The sequence below is a fragment of the Puma concolor genome, chromosome E2, assembly GCF_028749965.1.
Source record: "Puma concolor isolate L17-30 chromosome E2, mPumCon1.1.hap2, whole genome shotgun sequence".
Taxonomy (NCBI): Eukaryota; Metazoa; Chordata; class Mammalia; order Carnivora; family Felidae; genus Puma; species Puma concolor.
This window is the reverse complement of record NC_141681.1, coordinates 51,379,772-51,404,667: the sequence shown is the minus strand read 5'-3', so window position 1 is coordinate 51,404,667 and position 24,896 is coordinate 51,379,772. Positions and strand designations below refer to the sequence as shown.

The 24,896-nt window shown below is 57.5% G+C and overlaps 1 protein-coding gene across 5 annotated transcripts; it reads right to left on the bottom strand.

Annotated features, from left to right (window-relative positions):
• Positions 1-269: 269 nt before the first annotated feature.
• On the bottom strand, positions 270-24,744 carry CLASRP (CLK4 associating serine/arginine rich protein). Of its 5 annotated transcripts, none has more exons than XM_086690070.1 (21): positions 24,652-24,744; positions 23,493-23,620; positions 15,599-15,696; positions 14,900-15,001; positions 14,606-14,685; positions 12,224-12,308; positions 10,899-11,047; positions 9,949-10,045; positions 8,875-8,953; positions 8,719-8,792; positions 7,408-7,449; positions 6,340-6,555; positions 5,933-6,223; positions 4,088-4,345; positions 3,726-3,765; positions 3,321-3,381; positions 3,039-3,097; positions 2,915-2,961; positions 740-974; positions 617-641; positions 270-414 (listed from the first exon to the last, which is right to left on the bottom strand). In XM_086690070.1, exons 2-21 carry the CDS (start codon positions 23,589-23,591, stop codon positions 296-298), a joined length of 2,256 nt encoding a protein of 751 aa, XP_086546196.1. In that variant the 5' UTR covers positions 23,592-23,620; positions 24,652-24,744; the 3' UTR covers positions 270-295. The 5 variants fall into 5 exon arrangements, 4 of the variants coding, with proteins under 4 accessions (XP_086546196.1, XP_086546197.1, XP_086546195.1 ...); XM_086690071.1 differs by having other exon boundaries at positions 740-822; XM_086690069.1 differs by having other exon boundaries at positions 270-641.
• Between the last annotated feature and the right edge of the window lie 152 nt (positions 24,745-24,896).

Sequence of the window (24,896 nt, the reverse complement as noted above, 5' to 3'; positions counted from 1 at the left end):
CAGGGGCCCCTGGGCAAAGTCCTGGCCCGTCCTCCACATGCCCGGTCCAGGCCCTTCCCCACAGATCCCCACTGATCGTGCCCCAGCCCTCACGGACTGCAGCAGAAGCACTTCTGATGGACAAGGAGCCGCCACCTAGACACCCAGGTGTGGGCAGGACTTGCCACGTGGGCTCCTAGCGTTGGCTCCTGTCCCCAGACCCAACCAGCTTCCTCCCCAGCTATCCCTGGTGGCTGGACACTGACCACACAGATGACACCGAGGCCGGGTAAAGGGAATTAAATAGCGAGTGATTTTATTTCATTAGAGATAAAACCAGCAGCATCACAGCCTGAGCCCTCACCCCACCCCCCAGCCCCCCACACTTCTGCCTAATGTCGGTAATGGGGACTTCGAGATCGCGACCTTGAGCGCCTGGAGAGAGAAAGGAGGGACCCCGTGAGGGCTGGGTGAAGCAGCCACACTGCATGCACACGCACCCGTGACCGGGAGCGAGCTGCGGAGGGAGGGACGCTAACGGGACCAGGCCAGCCTCCACACGCAGAGGGGTACAGAGAGGGAATGGAGAATCGAGGCGGGGACGTCATGTTCCAGGGAGCGGGGCTGGCTTGCTTACCTTCGGGAAGAGCTGTATTCTCGACCTGGAGAGAAAAGAGAACAAAGCACACACACGCCCAGGGACGGGGCTCCAGGGCTGGACCTCGACGCGGCATCCAGCGGCGGCCGTGGGGATACTCACTGTAGCGGGGGGAGGGTGAGCGGCTCTGCCGGCTGTACTGACGTTCCCATTCTTCCCTCTCCTTCTCTCTGCGTTCCCGCTCCCTGCACAGAAAGGGAGGCGACCCGGGGGAAGGCATGAGCACGCGGAGAGAATGCTGAACTTGAGGGCGGGCTGGGTTGCCTGCCCGGGGCAGGTGCTTCCAACATCCCAGTCCAAGGGCAGGGTAAACCCAAGGGCAGGTACTGCTGCCGTCCTTGATTGGAAATGAGAACACTGAGCTCGGAGGGAACAGGCTGGGCAGAGCCAGGACTGGAATGTCAGTCGGCCTGGCTTCGAAAGGCCTGCTGAACAAACATACAGAACTGGAAAGTCTGGCCACTTCCTGTCAGTTTAGGTGGTCTCAAAACACAGGGACTCACACACTACGTGCTTTACCAGCCTTTGTCATAAAGTCGGGGACTGGGCCCCTTCTACTCGCCTGGCCCTGATCTCAGTGAATCCAGCCAACAAGCCTGTAAGGAGGGACAACTGTTCCATCCTCATTTAGCAGACGAGCAAACGGAGGCCCAGACAGGAAAAAAGGCCCACAGCCGGGGGCGGCAGAGGCAGGATCAGAACTGGCCACAACGCTGAGTCCCTGGGCACTCTGCTTCCCCACCTGACAAGCAGGCAGCGTCCTCAGAGGCACACACGATGGGCTCGCAAAAAGCAAACCACAGCGACAAATACAACTAGCAGACTTCTGACATGCTAGGGACCGCGCTGGAAGCCCCACAGAAGGATCCCCCGGAGAGGAAGTGGAGAGTCCCCGCTCAAAGGTGAGGTTGCTTGTCTGAGGACCCACATCAAGTACGAGTGGAACCAGAAAGAAACACGGCCCTGCCACCGACGGACTCTCCTCCTCGCCAACACCGAGCACTTAGATCTCTGGTTCTGCACACCGGCCCCGAGCGAGCAGGCCTACGGTTTCCGAGCACTAATCCCTGAGCTACCCTGTGAGGTCGTCACCGAGATCTGTCCTGGCTGCAGAGCATGAAATGAGATTTTAAGTGAAATAAGATAAATAAAAATAATTAAAAAAAAAAAAAAAAAAAAGGGAGTGGACGCCTGGGTGGCTCAGTTAAGCACTGGACTTCAGCTCAGCTCATGATCTTGTGGTTCGTGGGTTTGAGACCTGCGTCAGGCTCTGAGCTGTCAGCACAGCCTGCCTCAGATTCTGGGTCTCCCTTGCTTTCCGCCCCTCCCCCGCTTGTGTTTTCTCTCCTCCCCCCACCTTCTCAAAAATAAATTTAAAAAAAATGAAAAAACATCTGAAGCGAGGAAAGAGCTGGCAACCACCCCTGGGGCCACACGGTCACAGAGAGGCAGAGCTGGAACTAGACTTCACGTCTGTCTGACCCAGGCCCCGAGCCTGTCCACTCTGCAGTGAGGAGTTGAGGAACAGAAGGGGAGAAGAGGAAGCCACCACGGGGTTGGCTTACTAAGCACCACTTCTGTGTTCTGGGGGCTGAGCGCACAGCAGGGAGCCAGCACCGAACCCGTCCTCATCTCACTTTGAGGGACATCAACTAGTAAGCGAGATAACAGAACAGCACGTGCCAAGCGGGGGTTAGTACTCTGAAGAAAACACAGGGGCGCCTGGGTGGCGCAGTCGGTTAAGCGTCCGACTTCAGCCAGGTCACGATCTCACTGTCCATGAGTTCGAGCCCCGCGTCGGGCTCTGAGCTGATGGCTCAGAACCTGGATCCTGTTTCCGATTCTGTGTCTCCCTCTGTCTCTGCCCCTCCCCCCTTCATGCTCTGTCTCTCTCTGTCCCAAAAATAAATAAACGTTGGAAAAAAAAAAAAAAAAAGAAAACACAGCAGCCTTGAGGGATGGAGCGTTTTGGGGTGCTACCCTAGATAGGACAGTCAGGGAGCCCCCCTCCGGGAACCCCCCCCACAAACGAAGCCAGGCAAAGGAACAGCAGAGGCTCCGTGCTCCGGGGCCGGCAGAGCCAGGAGGAGACCCAGCAGGTGCAGCACAAAGGCTGAGGACAGAGGGAGGACACTGAGGGCCAGGCGGGCACTTTGCCTTCCACCCCTAGGGCCGGAGCAGACCACAGGGCTCTAGCTAGGGACCGGGCGGTTGAGAACGCTGGGCAGCCCACGAGCGGGTGGCTGTGACCTAGAGGCAGGAGCGCGACGGTCTTACTTCATGCGGATCTTGCGGGCCATGGCTCGAAGCTCGTCTTCCCGCTCCTGTGGCAGAGATGGCCGTGAGGGGGGGCCCGGCCGGCACCCCCCGTCCCGCCCCCACTCCTCAGTCTCACTCCTACCTGGCGCTCGTGCTCCTGCTGTATCATCTTCTCCTGCGCCGCCTTCTTATCCGCCTTGACTGTAGCGAAAGAGGGACACGATCGCTGAGGGGTGCCCTCAAGAGCCCCCCCTTTCCCGATGCCAAAGCTGAGCCCAGAGAGGCCCACCAGACGGCCAAGGCCCTTAGCGTGGTGGCAGAACGGCACGCACGCTGATGCCCGCCCGTGCAGGGAAGGGCAGGGCCTCCCCCACAGGACGCCGGAAAGGGGCCGGGGAGACCGGGTGCACGTGGTGGGACATACACTGCCTGTTCAGTGCTTTCTGCATCCTCAGCTTCAGCTTCTCCTGTGGCGTCAGCTTGGGCTGGGGAAGGGGGAGAAGAGGCGGGAGAGGGGGTGGGTGTCCGGAGCTCCAACAACCTACCTCATCCAAGAGCCTGGGTCTTGCGGGGGCGCGTGGGGAGGAGGGACAGGCCGCAGATGCCCGCCACAAGGGTCTGGGAAGCCTGGGGACGGCTGGAGCCCCGCTGGACATTGAGGAGGGGAGGGGGACGCAGATCTCAAGGGGCAGAGCATTCCCAGCCCCCTTCGACCCCGGGGCTGGATCTCCCGACCCCCCCCGGGCCCCCCCTGCAGGCCCACCGGGCCCAGCTCTCGGGCACTGCTGCTGGCGGGAATTAGACGGCCGAGTTCCAAATTCTTACTGACTTTGGCAGCTCCTGTCTCTTTACCAGCGGCAGGTTCGGTCCTGGGAGGAGGAAAGGACGGTTGCCACCTCTGACCCCAGGCAACCTCGGGACCGTCTGAGGACAGTGGGCCTCGGACGCCCCCGAGGAGACACTGTGCCTCTCGGCTCTCTCGAGACAGGGGCCGTGTCCCCTAAACCCTCATCCGAGGAAGGGCTGCGACTCCTCGGACGCCCCTCAGATCTACCCTCCCAAGTTGGGGCCACGTGCCCCTCAGACCTCCCGAGGCAGGACCAAGCCCTCTTCAGAAAGAGAACGGTGAGGCTCAGCCACCTCGCCTGAGGCTGACGACTGTCCTCCCCCAGGCCCCCTGCCCCCACTTACTTTTTCAGCTTCTCGCCCACAGCAGGGGACGCCGCCGGCCTGGTCAGCTTCTCCCTTGGGGGCGATGGCGAGTGGCTCTGGCTGCGGCTGCGGCTGCGGCTCTGGCTGCGGCTGCGGCTCTGGCTGGGGCTGCGGCTCCGAGTCAGGCTGCGACTGCGGGATGGGCTGAGGGACCAGCTGCTGCGGCTGCGGCTACTGCTGTGGTGCCGGGGGCCCCGGCCGCCCCGCCTGTACCGGTCCCCGGAGCGGGAGCGGCTCCTAGGGGCACGGGGGGTGGCCAGAGAGGGGCCGTGAGGAGCCACGGAGCCCCCCCCGCCCCCCGCACACCCCCGCCTGGGCTCCAAGTCGACAGCCATCCCGCTAGGCTGGCTACGGTAGGTCCAGGTGCCATCACCCGCTTCTCTCCAGCTGCCTTCTCCTCGGCTGCCCCCTGGCCTTGCTCGGTGTCTACACAGAGACCACCCTCCAGATACGACCACCCTGAAATGGCTCCTCGCTTCTCGCTCATGAGACACCTTCTCACCCACTTCCCTGGGAGGTGACCTCTGGGAGGGTGGGACGTGGCTGGCGGGCTCCCCCCTTTACTCACCATGCCCAGCTCTGGGCGCCCAGGGGCTGTGACCCCACCTACACCCTCAGCACCTCCTTACCTGCGTGCCCACTCTCCCCACCAATCCAGAGCACAGATCCCACGAGACCCACGCTGGGGACATGTAGCCCCATCCCTCCTCTGCTCAGGACCCTGGGGGCTCCTCAGCGATGGCTCACCCTCAGACTGGCATTCAAGATGTGGCCAGGCCCCCTTCCTCCAACCCCAGCCTTTCTCCCGTGGTCACCCTGGGTCAGGCTACAGAGAACCATCCGGAAGCCAAATCCACACTACACACTGATTCTGTCAGGAAGGAGCTGTCCGAGTTTTCACAAAACTCAAACTCGTTGACAACACTGAGAAAACGAACTACCCTTTAAAAATCCAGACTCTCAACTTCTCTCGAGAAACCACAAGACAGAACAACACTGGACCTGCTGCCGCACAACCAACAACCCGACTGACGGAACGCGTGCGCCTCAGTCCGCCGGGGCCCACCTGGCCCCTTTATTTCAGACACCAGCCCCTGTAGGCGGCTGACGTGGAGATGCACGCCATAGGACAGGTGACAGTGCTGACGGAAGAAGCGCTCCCCCAACGCCAGGGCCCCAATGGAGCAGTCCCCTGCGTTACCTGTCACACCTTCCCGCCGACTCAGCGAGAGCAACACTCTCCTAATTTTACGGATGAGAAAAACGAAGCCCTGAAAGTCTACCAGCAGGGCCAGGATTTAAAGCCAGGCAGACGCTCCACAGCCCACACTCCCGCAGGCTGAGCCATGCTGCCTTCACACAGGCAGCCCTGATCCCACCGGGTCAGAGCCCACGAAGGACATTCCAGTCCCCAGATGCTTCACTTCCTGCCTCAGCAGCAGCACCTCTCTGCCCAGAGTACCCCAGGCCTAAAGGTCAGCCAGGTCCCCAGTGCAAACCAAAGGGCACCCTGGAGTGTCCACGTACCACTCCAGACACAATCCCCCCAACCGGAACTGGCCTGGGGACTCCCCAGGAGAGGAGCAGCTCAGTCTCCTGTCCCCACTGCATCCCCGGGGATGTGGCTGTGCTCCATCCCACGTCACCACACACGGAGAACAGACAGCACGTGCCTCCCTCTGCAAACCGAGTGCTTCCCCACAAAACAGCAGTGGCCTGGTCCCCTAGAGCCTGGTCTCGCTGACATCGGGCCATGCCCACCCCCCGGTCCCGCGCCCACCCCCCCCAACCCCCCCCCCACACACACACGCCAGCCTCACGCACCTGCTTCTACGCCGGGGCCCGTAACCACCACGCCGGGCGGGGGAACGGGAGTACCGGTGTCCGTCTCGGGAGCCCCCACCTGAGTGCCGCCGGCCACGGCTACGGGACCGAGAATAGCGCCGGGAGCGGGACCGGGAGCGGGACCAGGACCGGGAGCGGGAGCGTGCGTGGCGGCCGGAACGGTAGTAGCCCCCGCCACGGCGGGAGCGGGAGCTGGAGCGGGAGCTGGAGCGGGAGCTGGAGGTCCTCGAGGCAGAAGAGGAGGAGGAGGAGGAGGAGGAGGAGCGGCGGCTGCAGGCGGGGCACGGAGGGCCGGTCAGCATGGGCCTGGGCCGTGGCCCCCCACTGCCCTGGGTCCCCCCCACGGTGGCCGGGGGCGTAGGACGGGCAGCGTGAGCGTTACCGACCGGGCGCCGGCATTACGTCCCGGTGCGGGGCCGCCGGGCTGGGGGGGCGCGGGGGGCTTCCCTGTGGTGGCCCCTGATGCGGCTGCTGCAGCCGCTGCTGCGGCTGCCTCCTCATCGCTGCCCCCAAAACTGGTGATGAACGTGATCTTCTCCTCACGGCCTGGGGTCGGGGAGCGGGAGCGGGAGCGGGACTCGGAGCTGGACTCTGAGGGTGACCTACAGGGCAGGGAGGAGGGGGCTCAATTGCCAGGCTCCCCGGGAGCCCCCTGGCTAAGTAAACACGGCACAGGGCCACAGACGAGGACGGTGAGAAGCTCAGATGAGAAACTCAGCTTTGTAAGGGTCTGACTCCCAACCACGGAGCCTCCTCAAAGTAAGTAAGAAAACGAGTGACAGAAAAATGTATCGATCTCATGGAACTATTAAAAGGCAATGAACAGATCCAGAAAGATCTCCTCGACGTAGCTTTCAAACAAGTTCTGGAACGTTAAGTGTGGTTGAATTCCATCATCACAAGGGAAAACTACCTACGTCCCTAACAGCTCCTCTGTACCAAGCGCTTGCCTGTGCCAGACCTTGTACTGAAAGGCACATGCCTCACCTTACCTATTCTTCCATGAGGCCAGAGAGGCAGGTCCCTCCCTCTGCATCCTGAAAAGCGTACGGGGGGTCAGACTGATGTCCGTCCAAACTCAAGGCCCCTGCCCCAACTACTCCCACATCCTGAAGACACACATGGGCAAGGCCAGGCCCTTCTGGGCCATATTTCTCACTGGTTATTTCTGGCAATTTAGATCAAAGAGACTTCTGATTTCTATGTCAGGGCTTTCTATCATGCTTGGTGATTTTTAACACACAACCACGTTGTGTTTAAATCAGAAGATCAAAGAAGGTTCACGTTTAAAGGAAAAAAAAAAACTGGGAAAGCAGAGTAACATTCTGAAAAACAGAAAAATGATTCAGACCCACAGGTGACACCAGGTGCCAGTCTGAGGTCTCAGAGCAGCCTACAGGGTGGCCCCGCCCCTCCTCCCCAGCCCTGCCCTTCCTTGGGCCCTGGAAACTCACCGCTTATAGGGGTCGTAGGTGGGGCTGTCTCGGCGGGCGTAGCTGTGGAGAGAATGGGGCGGGACAAGCAGGGACTGGGCATCTGAGTGGGCACGGAATTGCACCCATCCCCCCAACCAAGGCACTCAAGGCCAGGTACTGGGTCCGTGGAGGAGGCGGCTGCGGCCAGGTTCCGAGCCCTACCTTGATCCCTCTGCCCGCCTCGCCTCAGATCTGTCCAAAGCCTGAACCTCGGCCACACACCACAAACAGTGAATGTCCCGGGCCCCTCCTGACCCTGAACAACAAGGACTTCAGCGGCCTCAATCCTGCTTGGGCTCTGACCCTAGACTGAAGTGTCCCTCCTGCCACTCCCAAGTCCTTGGTTCTGCTAACTGGGTCCTGGCTTGTTAATGACAACAATAAAACTAGAAAAGCTACCTCAACTGCTTCACAACTCTGCCATGGGTAATGTAATCATTCACACCTCAGAGCTGAAGAAACTGAGGTCCAGAGATAGAGTCACTTGCCCAGCATCACACAGCTCCTAAATGAAGGAGCTGGGATTCACAGCTAGGCCCTAAGACCCTGAGCGCATGCTTTCATGCACTACACTGACGACCTCTAGGGGAGAATGGGGACAGCAAGAATCCATGCAGCTTGTTGAGGAACCCTTTCCAGACCCCACACCAAGCCCTGTGAACCCACAAGAGGCTGTTTAACCCTCACAGCTCCCCTCAAGGACCCTCCCCGACCAGAGGAGACACAGCAAAAAGCGGCATGGGTTTGCCCGCGGCCTCCAGGGCTAAGAAGCTGCAGCAGGCTCATCTCGAGGCCGCTGGACTAGGTGGACTCTCCACACCCCACCTCTGCCTCACCCAAACCCGCCCTAGGCCTCAAAGTGGGCACTGGCTCGCCCCCAATCCTGGGAGATGACAATGCCTCTTTTCCAAAGGAGGAAACCGAAGATAGAAGTCACTTGCCCCAAATCTGACAAGGACACAGCCCAGGAGGAGAACCGGGCAGGACTTCAGGGACAGGCCTGTTCCCCGTGACTCTGCCCTCAGCTACTCCACACCACCTCCCCACAGGTGCCTGGGATGCCTGGCAAGAGTTCCAAGTCCAGCAGGGTACGGGGAGTGGCTGGCAGGGCAGGGCGTCCACACGCCCCTCAGCCACTCCTATTCTGAATCTTTCCCATTTACTGCCTCACTAGGAGGACTCTGTCCACAAACGAAAGCGTGCCCCCAAAGAGTCTCCTTGAGCCCCAGCCCCTCCCCCAGAGCCCGGAAAGAATGAGGCTGGCAGGGCACAGGGGAGAACCCGACCTACCTGGGTGGGCTGATCTTGCGGCCCCTTAGTCGCTTTTCCCGGAACTCCCTCCGCTGGCGCCGGGAGCGACGGCCCTGGAGTGGGACGGGCACCTGGCCGGTGAGGGCTATGCCCTCCCTGACGTACACCCCTGCCCCCACCCGACCCGGCCCTCACCGAATACATGGCCTTCTCTTCCTCAAGAGCCTTGGCATGTTTGATCGCCTCCGCCTCCTCCTTGTCTTTCCGGAGCATCCTGTGGAAGGAGAGGACGGTGACAATGGAGGAGTGGGCAGGCCACAAACAGGGCTGTCGCAGGAAGCGAGGGATCCCGTGCCATCCTGGAGTCTCTCACTCGTTCAGCACTATTATTGAGCACCTACTGCGTGCAAACGCTATTTTACACATTGGTGATTCAGCATTGAAAACAAACAAAAATCCTCGCCCTCACAGGCTTACGTTCTGGGGACAAGACGGACAATGACCGAGGTATTAGGTTAGATGGTGACAACCTTGACTGTAGAAAGGGGAAGAAAGTGCCAGGGAACTGGTAGAATCTGCTACAGCTTTCGACAGGGAGGTCACAGAAGCCACGCAGAGAAAGGGAGGGCTAAGCAGCAGCCTCGGGGAGTAAGCCACACAGAAGCCAGCAGAGCCAACAGCACGGTGGCCTAAAGTTGGTCGGGGGATGGCTCGGGGGTAAGGAGGCCACGGAGGCTGGGGGCGGGGTGTGGGAAGAGGGGCAGAGGACCAGACAGGTAAGACGTCGTGGCCATGGTGGGGACTCTGGCTGCCCGAGTGACGGGGTGGTCATGGAGGGTTCTGGGCAGAGGGTGCTGTGTTCAGACAGGATTATTCAGATTCGGACTCAATCCTCTGTTAGCTGGGACCGTTCTATGTGATCTGCACAGGGTGGGACTCAGGGAAGAGGCTCCATTCGACAAGTGCAAGTAAGTGAATCCAGTGAATGAAGTCTCTCCACCAGAGGGTGCTGTCCACCAGGCCCAGGAGCCCCGTGAGCTTTTTTAGGGGTCAGATGGCCAAAGTCACGTGGAGTTGGGCGCAGCCTCAGTTTCTGCACAGGCAAGGCCCGGTCGTGAGTATCCATCCCACAAGCTCAGGAGTCCGTGTGTGTGAAGCCCCCGACACGGGGCCAGGCACACTAGTGCTCACGAATAAGGTGGCCGTTGGTAGCAGGGGTAATGACAAATGCCAGGTCCGGAGTGGGGAGAACCAGCCAGCAGGCCTCACCTGACAAAGTCACCGTCGGCCATGCCATAGGTCGTGGCCTGTTTGTTGAGATCTGCCACCTGCTCCTGGTTCAGTTCGTCCACGTCCACCTCCACGTCTGCACCAAGAGAAAGGCCGTCAGGGACCAAAGCCGAGTGAGAGGAGCGGGGAGAAGGGCAGTGCCCCAGGAGGCGGGGGCACGAGGGGACGCCCACCAGACTGCAGGCCTCTGCAGGGAGGGAACGAGTCAGCTCATCTCAGCATCCCCAAGCTGGCACGGGGCTTGGCCAGAGGCGAGCACAACGAAGGGCAAGGGGCGGGGGAGAGGCAATGCAACGGATGAGGGTCCGGATGTAGAGTACCGGGATGGACGAGCGAGACAAGTGGAGGCAGCGATGCAGGATACGTGAGGGGGGACGGGGGTGGGTAAAGATCTAAGTGGGCAGGAGGCAGGGGGTGGAGGTCATGGGTTTTCAGGAGCTGGATGCACCATGAGTAAGTGGAAGGTAGGATGGACCCCTTACATGTGTGTGATAAGCAGCGGCTGGCTGAGGAGGGGAAACGGGTAGCTGGCTGGAGCCACGGATATTTGGGTAGGGGGGGAACAGCAGTGCTGGGGGGTGGGGGGCGGCAAGGGATGACTCTGGAACTGAATGAACACTCGTTTTCCAGAGGGGAGAGAAAAACGGGGAGAAGGCTGACCAAGTAGAAGAGAACGGAGACAGAGCCTAGGTGGGGACAGTATCGTAAGAGGAGGGTCCTAGAAATGAGACGACACGTACAGAGAGGGAGGCCAGCAAAGAGGAGCACATGAGTGAGACAGGGAGGACGGCAGAGGCTGGAGCGCCCCAGAGTGGGGGCGGGAGAGACAGGGCTCGTAAGTGCAGGGCGCCCCACAGAGGGTGAGGAACGAGACACGAAAACGATGCCCAGGGACTGCGGGGTGGGGGAGGGCAGAGAGGGGACCCCACCGATGTCGGGGATGACCTCATCTTCGTCCGAGTTGCTCTCCTCCTCAGCTGGCGACTCCTCCTCCTCTGGCTTCTCCGCCACCTTCTCCACCTCGGCCACGGTGCTGTCCTCGTAGGTGTAGCCAATGGAAGCCTTCTTCTCCGCCAGCCTGGGACCGGGGGAGCCCGTGAGCCAGGAAGGCCAAGGGCAGGGCGCAGCCCAGAGCCAAGCCTCGAGGGCACACTGACCCCCTGCACTCTGACCTCTCAAGGGTGCCCTTGCCTCCAGGCCCTCACACGTGCTCTCCCTCAGCCTAGGACCCTCTGCGCCTGCCTCCCACAACCCCTCCCTCTTCCCCCAGACTCCAGTTCCAACACACCAGGAAGTCCTCCCCCAGGCAGGGTCGAGCACCATCCTCAGCTCCTCAGCCCCACCCACACTGGATCATTACTGTCGGGGGACAGATCTGTCTCCCCCCCAGCAGTCTGAGCCCGAGACGGCAGGACCCAGTTATCCTGGGTAACAATATGCCCCAGCTTTGCCAGAGCAGAGGAGGGGCCTCATGCATGTCTGTCGCTGAATGAAAGTAGTCAACATTCCCTGCCGCCCTTCTAGTGCCAGCCTTCTCCTGAAAGTAGGCTCCTGGGTAAAGATCAGTCATCAAAAAGCTTCCATTACATCTGCGGAAACTGCAGATGGAGGGAAGCAGCAAGCGCTCAGGATCACAAAGGGGAAGATTCAGCAGCAGGAGGGGAGGAGTCGGGCCCAGGACCGCCGCAGACAAGCGGGCTGAGCGCTGCCCTGGAGGGCACGAGGCTGCCCAGGCAGAGGAAACGAAGAGAGCAGCGACACAGCCAGCTGAGGACCTCCCTGAGCCAGCAGCAGCTCCAGGTAAGGCCCCGCCCTTCCTCCCGAGGGACACGGCTTGAGAAGGCCCCGTCCACAGTGACACTGGCTGCTGCTGAGCACCCACTTACTGAAGGACACGCACGGGACAGGCCGTCCATAAGCTCCATCGCCCGCAAACAGAGGGGACCCCCATTAGCCTGTCACATAGGGGAGCACGCCAAAGCTCGGGGAGGGAGTCCTCACGCTCAGGACTCAAACCCGGGCCGGGTCAACCAATGGCACCTCCCACCGCGCTGCAAGCTGGAAACTCAAGGCAGGGGTTTCTGAGCAAATTCTTGCTTCTGGCCACCACTTCCTCCTCTAAATTCCTACTAAGTGGGCGCCCACCGTGTGCCAAGCACTGGCCCTGACTCTGGGGACACTGATGTGGACAAGCTGGATGAGGCCGTGCTGGTGGGGCTCCCAGTCCTCCTGCCTCCCCCGACACCCAACTCACTTCTTCTTCTCATCCTCACTGGGTCTCTGGAGGCCTCCATACAACTCGTCAATGTAGATCTGGTACAGGCACTGCTCCTCGGAGACTGCAGCAAGGCAGAGTGGACGGGGTCACCGGGAATTCAGGAGGCAGGGGACACACGTGTGTGCAGCGGCGGGTAGGAGGGTGGGTACAACCCAAGCACAGCCAGGGACAGAGTCGCCGATTTGCGGATCATCGTAAACCGTGTGGTGAGGACACACAACTGCAGGTGGCCTTGCCATGGTGAAGGGACCTAATTGCTCTTTGCCTCGTTTCCTCGGCTGTAGGAGTGAGCTGAGCACCTGGTACCCGGGCCACATGACTGATCCCCAGAAGGGAGGCCTCGGGTTGGGTCCTTCAGAACCACAGGCTTATCCTGAGCGCTCGATGTCACCTGGACTCCACGGGCTATTCTGCCAGGTGGCTCACTGTGGCTCAAGTTTAAATTATGTGTTTAGAGCCATCTGGGCTCTCACTTACCCACAACACCTAACTGGGGAGCTCAGCATTGTATCAGAGACTTCCCTGATGCTCCCTACAATGAAACACATGCTCCCGACTGGGCGTGGGGCCCTGGGCGAGCCCCCTTCCCCTGGGCGTCAGCTCTACTACCCAAAAAGTCAGGTGGATGGGCCGGGCGAGCCTGGAGGTGGCGCAGCACTGTCCCTTGCTCCAGTGACCACTCTGGTTCCCGCCCATGGCGAGAAAGGGCCCTGTTGGCCTATCTCATGCAGGTGCCTCGCTCTCCCTACTCCAGCCACATAGGCCTTCGCCCTGTCCCCACAGAGTACCTACCTCCACCCCCCCTACAGGGCTCTCCTTGCCAGAGAGCTCCTCTCCACCCCTCCCTGACCCTAGCCTCGGTCAAGGACCTCAGAGAATGGCCCACTGTGTGCTAGAACGCCACCTGAGTTTGCAATCACCACCCACTCTGGTGACTATGTGGCTGTCGCCCTCTCCCTAAGGAGACCCCCTGGCCCCAGAGGAGCATGTCATGTACCTCAGGTGCTCGGGAATTGTGGCAATAAACGAGTGAGGAGTCAGAACAAAAGGAAACTCTGACTCCGTCACCAGCAACCCTTGTGACCTCTGGTGAAAGCAAAAAGGGATGATAAATCTCCCAGACCCTAACACCTCATCAGTTGCTAGAATTTTGGCAATCTTTGATTTCAGAGATGCTGAAATGTCTACCTTAGAAACAAACAAAAAAAATAAGGGCATACCAAACCCACGGCAGTGGCTGACTGTGCCAGGCTCGGTGCTGGGCCTTCACGCATCCCTCCCCAAACTTTTACACCCACCCTGGGGGACAAAAACCAACATCACCACCCTTCTCTGGGTGGGGGACAGCAAGGCCCGCCAGGCGGAGGGACTTGCATGTGGGCCTGTCCTCTCTTTAAAACTCAACAGGGAAGCCCTGGAAGGGGAAGTCTCAAAGACCGTCTCAGGGGGTGAGCTAAAGTTCAGAGTTGTCCACCAGGAGGCAGCAGTGGTCAAGGGTAGGGTAAGAATCCCAGCTCCTTAGACAGTGTTCCCACCAATTCCTGAGCCTCAACATACTTGTCTTTAAAATGGGTACCACCCCTAGGTGATTGTGCAGATGTAATCAGATATAATGAGATAATACAGATAAAAAACTCAGGGTCCGAATATCCCTGGGCAAGCCCAGAGTGGGAAGAAATCTGAGCCTCCATTTTCTCATTTGTGAAAACAGCAGTGGTGACGGCTCAGAGAACAATACCAGACATATACAAATGTATACAAATGCTGGGCAGATTGTTAAACTCTAATATTTCTAAACAATTCCTAAAACACGTTTCCTCTTTAAAAGTGACATTCGGGGGCGCCTGGGTGGCGCAGTCGGTTAAGCGTCCGACTTCAGCCAGGTCACGATCTCGCGGTCCGTGAGTTCGAGCCCCGCGTCAGGCTCTGGGCTGACGGCTCAGAGCCTGGAGCCTGTTTCCGATTCTGTGTCTCCCTCTCTCTCTGCCCCTCCCCCGTTCATGCTCTGTCTCTCTCTGTCCCAAAAATAAATAAACGTTGAAAAAAAAATTTTTTTTAAAGTGACATTCGACCCAAACAAGCAGGGTGAACATCACACAGGGAAACAATGTGTTCTTGCTATTTTCCCCAATTTTTCAGGAAAAAAGACCACAGAGGCAGAGGGTATGGGATGTGGAAGTGACCTCAACAGGACCACCTCACCCAGCAGATATCACTGTACTGGGTCCAGAGACGGAGGCCCAGGAGGGAGAGAGCTGGGAGCAAACGCCAGGTCCCTTAGGAGAAACGACTGGGGTAAAACCGGTGTTTCCATCTGCATGGACTCCCGACCCACTCCCTGCACCCCAGCTCACTCACTGCCAGCAAAGTCGTTCTGCACCAGGCCTCGGTAGCGCTCGTAGTTACATTTCCGCTCGTCCGACTCCTGTTCTGGGGAGCTTTGGAGGAGGTCAAGATGTTGAGATGAGAGGGGGAGGGCGGGCCCCACCCCAAGCCAGCAGGAATTGGATGAGGAGCCGGGCTTGGGCTGGGAGGCTCCCCACCAGCACACCTGCTCCTTCCCAGGAAGGTGATGGGCAGGCGACGGTTTGGGGAAGAAGAGGCAGCAAGGGTCAGACTCCCTGTCTGGCAAGCCTTAGGGAAGCTGCTTACATGGTGGTGAGCAGCGGGGGGGTGTAGTCGGGGATGTAGTCAAGGTGGGCACGGACATCGAAGCGGTCAATCATGTTGTTGGTGTCTCCCTGCCAGGGCATCCTGAAAATGGGGAGCAGGGGAGCAAGGGAGCAAGGAGTTTAGGGGAACAAGGACTTTAGGGTCCCCAGTGCCCATGTCAATTCCCTGTCACCTCAAACTTGGGAGCCTGACCCTCAGCTCCTGTGATCTTCCAGGCCATGGAGCCCACCATCACCCCCCCCCCCCCCCCCCCACTTCTCACTCATTTCCCCGAATCCACATTCAGGCTCCTGGCCTGGTTAGGGCCTGAATAGGGCCCTGAGGAAACAAGGGCCCTAATTCGCAGAACCAAACGAGAGAGAAACTTGAGCCAGGTCCCAGGGGCCGCTTTCTAAGCCCCGGTCACCTTGAAACATCCCCTGTGGCAAGCCACTTCCCATTTCATCTGGGCCCCTGGCACCGGCCTCACCCATTCCCCTCCAAGTACCCCAACCACCTCTGTATCCCAGGGCCTCCATCCCAACCCCTGCTGGCTCTCCTCAGCCAGTGACGGTCACCTTCTCGCGTAAGGCAAGCGTTCCTTGCCTGAGTCCCCAAAGGTCTATTCATACCCTCGGTCTCTTCTGACCTCCAGCCCTCAGACACAGACACGACCCTGCCGTCCAAGCTCAGTCTTACATGTTAACGGGGCTCTCGGCGGCCAGGGCGACGGCAGAATCCAGGTGCACCTTGCAAGCTCGGCCGTGTACTTGCAGGAACTGGGCTGGGTCCTTCTTCTGCAGGGGTAGACGCGATGGAGGTCACCACCCCACTGAGCTCCAAGCCCTGCCAGCACTCCGCAACCAAGCTTAGCAGTAGGCTCACTTCTGATGTCAAGTGGGCCGTACTTCAGAGGGAAACTAAGCTGCACAGGGTGGCAGGACTAACGGGAGCCACCTAACCTCTAGGGACAGGGGGCCTTGTGATGGTGGAAAAGGCTCTGAGCTCTGGTCCAACTTTCTGTACAGCAAGTACCAAGACCTCCTGCCCCTAAAATGTTATCTCCCGAGCATTCGCGCCCCCCCCCCCCCCCCCGCCACTCATTCAGAGCCAGGTGTGAGCACTGTGGCTTAGACTGGCCTCTAAGACACACCAGGACCACGTGAGCTCATGAAAAGATCAGTGTCACGACTCATCACAGAAATATCAGAACCACGAGACACTGCTTCACATTCGCTAGGAAAGCTAAAACGGAAAAGACAGATATTGACAATACTGACAAGAACATGGAGAAATTAAGTTCTTGAAAAGTTAAACTACTGCCCTAAGATGCAGCAATTCCACTCCCGAGGATACACCGCAAAAACTAAAAATAGATATTCAAATACTTGTACACAAATATTCAGGCAGCACGATTCACAACAGTCCCAAGATGGAAACAATCGAATATCCATCAACAGATGATCGATAAAATGTGGTCTATTTAGACAGTGGAAAATTACCAATATAAATGAAGAAGTGACATGTGCTACAACATGGATGAACCTTGAAAATATAACGTTAAATGATCAGTCACAAAAAGCACGTGTTGTATGACTCCGTTTATGTGAAATGTCCAGAAGAGGTGAATCCACAGAGACAGGAAGTAGATTAGCAGCTACCCAGCGGTGGGAAGTTGGGGGTACTGACTGCTAATGGGTATGGGATTCTTTTTGGGGTCATGAAAATTTTCTAAAATTAGAATGTGGTGATGGATATACATGCCTGTGAATATACTGGAAACCGCTGAGCTGCACGGTATGTGAATTCTACGTCAATAAAGCTGTTAAAAAGGTACCAACGGAGAGGAGAATGTCCCCTGAGTCTATGCCCCTCAGGCTTGAGCCGCTGTGTGGGGGGTCACGACTCCAAGTCCCCATGAAGGTGTGAGGAAAGGATACAAGCTAGCACCGGAGCCCCCACTACCCAGCTTCCGAGTGTCAGGTCTTGGCTGGGCTCCTGCTGTGTGCCACGTCACAAAACCCACGGGAGCCACAAGAAGGGCTGCTGGGCTATCCGCTGAATGCCGGCGACACTCCTGGCAGCGCCTCCCCAGAGTCCAACCCTCTCCCATCACACCCCGGTCCAGCCGGTATCTCCTCTCCCCAGACCCCCTGGCAGCCTCCTCCCGGGCTCCCTGCTGACGGCCCCCTTGCCCTCCGCAGTCCATTTCCCACACAGGGCCTGGGGGTTCTGCTAAGGCCTATCAGGCCACGTCCCTCTCCGACCTCTCTCCCCTGGCTCCGCTCCGGGGCACGCTGGCCTCCGCGCCATTCCTTGACCACTTCGCCCACGTTCTGCTCTGGACCTCTATGCTCACTCTTCCCTCAGCCTGCAGAGGCTCTAGGAGGTGGCTGCCCCCTCGCTTATTTCTGACCTCCTTCTAGAAGCCCTCCTCATCAACTCTAAGTAGTTCCCCGCACAAGCCCGTATTTACTCTTGCTCTCCTGAACTCCACTGTTTTATTATTTTAGAAAAAGCACGCACAGGGGAGAGGAGCAAAGGGAGACAGAATCTTATGCAGGCTCCACGCTCAGTGCAGGGCCCAACACAGGGCCAACGCTGGGATCGTGACCTGAGCTGAAATCAAGAGGCAGACACTCAACTGACAGCCACCCAGGTGCCCCAACTCCACCTGTTTTCTTCACAACACCTGCTACCGCTTGGTCTTGCACCTTCCGTTCATTTATCACTTGTCTCCCACTCTAGAACTTAACTCCCACGAGGCAGGGATCTCTGCGTCGTATCCCCAGTGCCGGGAGCAGGGCCTGCCCCACAGCAGGTGCTCGGGAACACTGACAGAACGGAAGAGAGTGAATCCTGGCGGATCAGGAGACCGAGCCCCTTGTTTTTCCCTCAGCCCTGTGAGGCCCCTGGCCAAGACCCCCTCAGCCCCCCTGAGTCTGCTCCTGGCCAAATGCCTGGGGCCCACGGCCATCGAGGGACACCGTTTACAACGGGACTCTGACTGCAATGGGGAAGCCACTGGCTGCGCCTGCACCAGAGGAAGGAAAAAGCATCAGGCTGGGAGTGAAAATCTAAGTCCGGGGCCTGGCTCTGCTAGGAGATTCTAGGAAAGTCAAAAAACTGTCCTAAAAGCCAGGCATTGAACTAAGCATTTTACGCGTATTTTCTCAAACTTCTCAGCTGTGGGACAAAGGTTAGTAGTGCTCCAGATGAGTAAACTGAGGCTCAGAGGTGTGAGGCCCACTGGCTTGAAATCACGCCAGTAACAAGCAGAACTAGGATTTGAACCCAAATGGGTCTGCCCCCAAATCCACTCTTTTTTCAAAAGTAGTTTTTTTTTTCCTAGTAAAAGGCATAGAATACAAAATCTACCACATTAAGTACTTTCAAGCGTACAGTACGTTGGCATTAAGTCACAGGCACCTTGCTGTGCGACTGATCCCTAGAATTTCTTCGTCTTGCAAAACTGAAAGTCTACACCCACTGAGTGACTCCCCTTTTCTCCTCCCCCCAACCCTCGGGAACCACTTTTCTGTTTCCAGTTTCCTCTTTGAAGTGTATTTATTTTGAGAGTGGGGGAGAGGGAGAGAGAAAGAATCCCGAGAGAATTCCGCACTGACAGCATGGAGCCCGATGCAAGGCTCGATCCCACGACCCTGGGATCATGACTTGACCCGAAATCAAGAGTCGGAGGCTCAACAGGCTGAGCTACCGAGGGGCCCCTCGGTTTCCTGTTTCTAAGGGCCTGACTACTTTCAGATACCTCATATACGTGGAATCTTGCATCACTTTCTGTGACTGGCTTATTTCACTAGGCATCAGGTCTTCACGGTTCCTCTGTGTTGCAGCATGTGACAGGATACCTTTTTTAATTTTTTTCCCTTTTTAAGGCTGAACAATACTCCACCCTATGGACCCACCACATTTCCTTCATCCCTTCATCAGCAGACGGGCCTTTAGGTCGCTTCCCCATCTTGGCTATTGTAATACTGCAAGGAACATGGGGTGTACAAATACCTCTTCAAAACCCAAGACCCATTCCTTCAAGTTTTAATTCAATTAATTTCTACACCCAACGTGAGGCTTAAACTCATGACCTCAGATCAAGAGTCGCATGTTCTTCCAACTGAGCCAGCCAGGCGCCCCCCAAAAATCTATTCTTAACCATTGGATTATTCTGCCTCCAGCATCAGATGAAGTCAGAGGAGTTCGTGGACTCTCATTCATTCACTGAACTGATAAGCAGGCACCCACTATGTGCCAGGCCCTGTGCTAGGGCCATGGCAATGACTGAGACAGCCCCGGCCCTACCCCTCACAGCTCATAGTCCAGTGTCGGGGATAGACCTGTCCCACACAGTGATGACCTAGAGTGGGCAGCAGGGGGATGGGGGAGCCCAGGGAAATGCTTGACTTGGCCTGGGCAGCGGCTGGCAGGGATTGGGGGCTGAGGGGGTGGTCAGCCTGGGGCTTTCTGGAGGAGATGCCTGAACTGAGCACTGTTTATTTCCCATTTTCTTATCACCAGAGAATTCTGTTTCTCATCCAAACCACTGATTAAAGAAGAGACCTGACAAGGACGCGAGCAATGACAGAACCAAGGTCAGGGAGGGAGAGAAAGTAGGCACCGAGGACAAATCAAGAGCAGAGAAACCAGCCTTGTGTGGACACACCCATTCAGCCGGCCACAAACTACCAAGGCTTCTTCAACACTTGCCCCACAGCCTCCTCTCGGCCCAAGAATAAGATGAGAGACCCGTGTGAGCGGCCCCATCCCCTCCCCAAAGCAGCCACCAGCCACTGCCCACAGCGTGACAGCTCAGCTCTGAATGCTGATCACGTTCACGTATGGGGACAATGGAGGCTTGTACAGGCCCACACCATAAAGCACTCCACAGACACTGTCCTTGTTCTTGAATTTCTACCCTGTCACCCAGTGAGAGAGGCTGATGATCACTACTGTCCCGAGAGGGAAAATAAAGCTCAGGGAGCTCCCCTGCTAAAAGAGCCTGGAATCCCAGGCCTTGACAACGACCCAACTCCAGCCTTCTTTCCTCCACACCATGACAATTCCAGCTCTACCTGGTGATAAGAACTTCAGTAGCAAGAGCTAGCATTCACTGAGCAAGTAAGTCACCCTGGGCAAGCCTGCGCTGAGGTCTGTGTGCCCAATCTCAATGAACAGCCCTGTGAGGGAGGTGCTCACCCCCCACCATTTGTGGCAGACCATTAACTGGCAGCCAACATCTACTCCCCCTCCTTTAATAGTAACAGGCTCCTAACACATCTGGCACAAGGCCATCCAGAATAAAGCCTATGCCTCCAAGCCTTCCTTGCACCTGTACACGACCACGGGGCTACTTTCTGCCTAGTGGGATAAGTGCAAGTGTTGTGTGCAAACATCTAGAAACTTTCTTAAAAATTGGCATAAGCGCTTTTGCCTCTTTTCCCTCCCTCCTCGTCCCTGCTGGATGGAATGCAGACATGATGGCTAGTGCCTAAGCAGCCCTCTTAGACCTTGAAACAACACTGGTAAGAGAATCCATGTGCAGGTGAACAACTATATGGTCCTTAAGCAGAACTGGCTATTTCTGGGCTTTTGGGGAAAAAAGAAAGAAACTTCTATGTTGTTTAAACCACTAATGTTTTAGGATACATCATTTCAAAAGCAAAAAAGGAAACTAGCTCAGGGAGACAGTTACTTGCCCAAGGTCATGCAGTATGTAAGTGGAAGAGCTGGAATTTGAACCCAGACCTCGAGGACTCAAACTCAAAGGCCTTAACCATTTTAATACTTTGCCTCCAGGCTGTGTCACCTTGGACTAGTAGCTTTACCTTTCAGAACCTGTATTTCTGCAGTAAAAGCCCAAGTGAGGTTCTAAGAGAGGTCAAGGTTCAGAGTCTGGTTAGAATGCCAGCTCTGCCCTCTTGCTAAAGGACTGTTGACCATGACTGTCTGAGCCTCAGTTCACTCATCTATGAAATGGAGGTAAGAATAAGAACCACCCCCTAGACTACAGAGAAGATCTGATGAAGCGTAAATGCATGTCAAGCACTTAGCCCGGCGGTTTAACACACAAGTGCTCAAGAGACTAGCCGTTCTTATCAGCATCACCTTAACACAGGCATCAATACCAACCTCCCAGGCCGGCTCAAAGGGCTAGAAAGAATGTACCAATGTAGTAGGCACTGGGTCTGGTACCCCATGAGCTCTTATTATAGCTCAGGACAGCTATTTACTCCTAAGCATTACGTCCCTGGCCCACACTAGGGCCTCAACTATGGCCAGCACAGACCCAGGCCCTGCCCTCATGGTCATGCTGTAATCTTTTCGACACCGCCAGAGAGGGGCTCTCCCTTCCGCCCAGTTCCTTCCTGGGTGACAGGAGGCAAGTGAGGAGCTCTCAGAGAATCCCTTCCTACAATAATAGCACTTCTATTTCATGGATGACTACGGGGATGTATCTAAAGCTCTTCTCACGGAGCCTGGTGTCTGAGGAGCAATTAAAATGTAACTACTAGTATTAGTATTTTTACTCAACTATTCTTTCAAACCATATTTGTTGGCCCCAAGCTTAGGATGCAAAGATGACCTGAATACAACCAGTCCCCAGTCTTACAGAGCTGGATACGTGTGTTGTTATGTGTGTGCCAGGGGGCGCCTGGGTGGCTCAGTTGTTCAGAGTCTGACTTCGGCTCAGATTATGATCTCGTGGTTCGTGGGTTCAAGCCCCGCGTCGGGCTCTGTGCTGACAGCTCAGAGCCTGGAGCCTGCTTTGGATTCTGTGCCTCCCTCTCTCTCTCTGCTTCTCCTCTGCTCACGCTCTGTCTCCCTCTCTCTCTCGAAAATAAATAAACATTAGATTAAAAAAAAGAAATTCCTAAGGGGAAGAACAAGGGTTATAACGGCATTCATGGGAACACTTGCTGGAGTATGGGGGATGAGGAAGACTTCCTTGGAAGTGAGATCTGACGGACAAGCAGCAGTTAGCCGTGCATGGGAAGAGCTCGTGCAAAGGCCCGTGGCTCTTGAATCCTGAGAAACAAACTGATACTCTTTATACATCTTCTGTGTTAGAGAAATATCACCCTAGATAACAAGGATGGCCAGATGGCTTGAGCAAAGGAACGAGGCAGAAAGCAGGGTGGCACGAGTTTAAAGGGGCAAGGGGAGGGGCACCTGGGTGGCGCAGTCGGTTGAGCGTCCGACTTCAGCCAGGTCGCGATCTCGCGTGATCTCGCGTGATCTCGCGTGAGTTCGAGCCCCGCAGTCGGGCTCTGGGCTGATGGCTCAGAGCCTGGAGCCTGTTTCCGATTCTGTGTCTCCCTCTCTCTCTGACCCTCCTCCGTTCATGCTCTGTCTCTCTCTGTCCCAAAAATAAATAAACGTTGAAAAAAAAAAAAATTTTAAAGGGGCAAGGGGGGAGCAGGTGGCAAAAAGCCAGACCACGTGAGGCTTGAAGGCTGTGTTGAGGAGCCTGGCCTTTCTCTCAAGAGCACTAGGGAGCCATGGAGGAGTTCAGAGCAAGTGAAGGACAGGGTCAGCCTTGTGCTTTAGAAAGACCTCTCTAGCCCTGCTGAAGAGGATGGATTGGAGCGGGGCAAGAATGAAGGCCAGGAGACCAGGTAGGGCGCTAAAGCAGTACTGCAGTTGTGAACAGGAACATCCGTATTAATACCGTCTCACAGGAGAATTGAACCTACTACACAAGTGCCATTTCCGGGGGCGCCTGGGTGGCGCAGTCGGTTAAGCGTCCGACTTCAGCCAGGTCACGATCTCGCGGTCCGTGAGTTCGAGCCCCGCGTCGGGCTCTGGGCTGATGGCTCAGAGCCTGGAGCCTGTTTCTGATTCTGTGTCTCCCTCTCTCTCTGCCCCTCCCCCGTTCATGCTCTGTCTCTCTCTGTCCCAAAAAAATAAATAAACGTTAAAAAAAAAAAAAAACAAAAACAAGTGCCATTTCCAGCTGGGCGCGGGGGGAGGGGGGATCTCAAGGGCAAGTAGGAGTTAAACAGGCGAGGGGAGACATTAACAGGCACGATGCCCTGTGGTGACAGAGATGGAAATACGCCCAGTGGAGCAACTCAAGGATGAAGCTGAGAGGCTGGCTGATAGAGGTCAGACCATAAGGGCCTTTCAGGTCACAGGATGGGAGTGTGGTCTCTCCAAAAGCAACCGAAGCATCAAACAGGAGACGAGAGCGGTCAGCGTCTGCTTAATGAATACTGATGGCGCTCCTACGGGGTGCCGAGCCAAACCTCAAGAAGGGCTGAGCTTTTCCGGGCGCTGCGAATGCAGCAGGAAGACAGCATCCGGGAGGTGGTCGGTCTTCTACCTGGCCTGCTTCGAGTGTTACAGAGACCTTCCTCCTTCCTGCTCACGCCAGCTCGGTACTGAGCCCGCACTGCAGCATGCCATAGCCGAGAGGACCCCTCTGGTTTTTACCGACTACGCCCGGGAAATGACTATCCATCCTCTTGAGGAAACTGGGCCCTTGTTGTGGCATATTTTCAAGCCCAGACCTCGCCAGGGTGGCCAGGGCCTCGCCCTCCAGGGGAGCCCCCACCCCAGAATGAGGCCCGTTACTCACAATCTTTTCATAGTACTCCCGCCGCCGCTCTGCCCTCTTCTTGTAGTCAACCATCATGCCTCGAAGCTTGCGCTCATGCTTCCGAGCCTCGTGCCACATCGTGGTGAGGCCGAGCGTGGGGCCTCAACCTGGGGGGATGAGAGGGGAGCGTCAGATGCGCTGTAAAAAACCGTAGGGGCAGAAGAACCAAAGTCGCCCAACGAGTTGGTGACAGAACCGATCCTAAACACCCGCTGCTGCAGGGAGGGGAAGGGAGGCTGCAGGACCTCGCGCCAGATGCTGAGGCGCATCCCTGGCAACTCTGAGCCAATACCCTGGGCGTTCTGGAAACCCCCCAGGTGATTCTGGAGTGAGCCTCCCCGGGGAAGGAGTGTCGTGAGTTCAGGGCGCTAGAATCAAGGATGAAAAGGTTTTGGAATGCTGGGAGCGAGCCTTTGATGTAAGGTCTGGAGGCAGAGCCCAAACAGCTGGGGCTGTAGCTCCAGGGAGGCAGAAGGGCGGAAATGGGGTTACCGTGGCGGCGGGGCACGGTATGAATGCAGGTGAAGACAAGACAAGACTTCATGGGAACAGAGTAGTTGTAATGGGACTGGCGGGAGGGGGGTGGGGGTCGGGACGGAGGGCAGGTGAAGGGCGTGGACGAAAGACGACAACGATCGGGGGCGGAGGGGGAACATGGTGGGGTGCTGTAAATAAAAACCAGAGTGGGGCTGAGGTCTACAGAAGGAATCTGAGTGGCGGGGGCGGGGGGGGGGGGGGGGGAGTGTGAAAATCTGAAGAGGGACCGACGGAGGCGGAGCGGGCAGACGGGAGGGGGTGGGCTGAGCTGAGGGGCAAGGCTTGCAGACAGGGGCGGAGCCCCAGGGTTTGGACTGGGCTCGAGGACCGGGTCGGGGCCTTAGGGTTCGGAATAAGGTTTTTGACAAAGGGGCGGGGCCTGTGGCAAGCGGCGGGGTCCGACGCGGCGAGTTCTGGCCCGCCGCGGGGGCAGGGGCGCGGCCTGAGGCGCGGCAGGCCTGAGGGGGTGCGGGGCCGGCGGCCCTCGGGGCTGGGGCTGAGCAGAGGCTCACGGCACCCCGGGGAAGGGCCGAGACGAGGGCGGAGCTGGGCTGACGCCCGCCCGAAAGCCAGGAGGTCGGGGCCCGCTGCCTGCACTCACCGGCTCGTCGCCGCCTCCCACCGCTGCGCTCGCGCGCGGCCCGCACCGGAAGCGGAAGTGGGAGGCCGCGCGAAAGGGAGGGGCGGAACGTGGCGCAGCGCGCTTCCGCCGACGCGAAGGGCGTGCCCTGAAGAGGAGGGGCGGGGCCTGGAGGACGGAGGCGTGAGAGGCGGAGCCAAGGACTTCCCGGAGGGTTCGTGCGTGAGGGCCCGGGGTGTTTCCCAAGCGGAGGAGAGACCAGACTC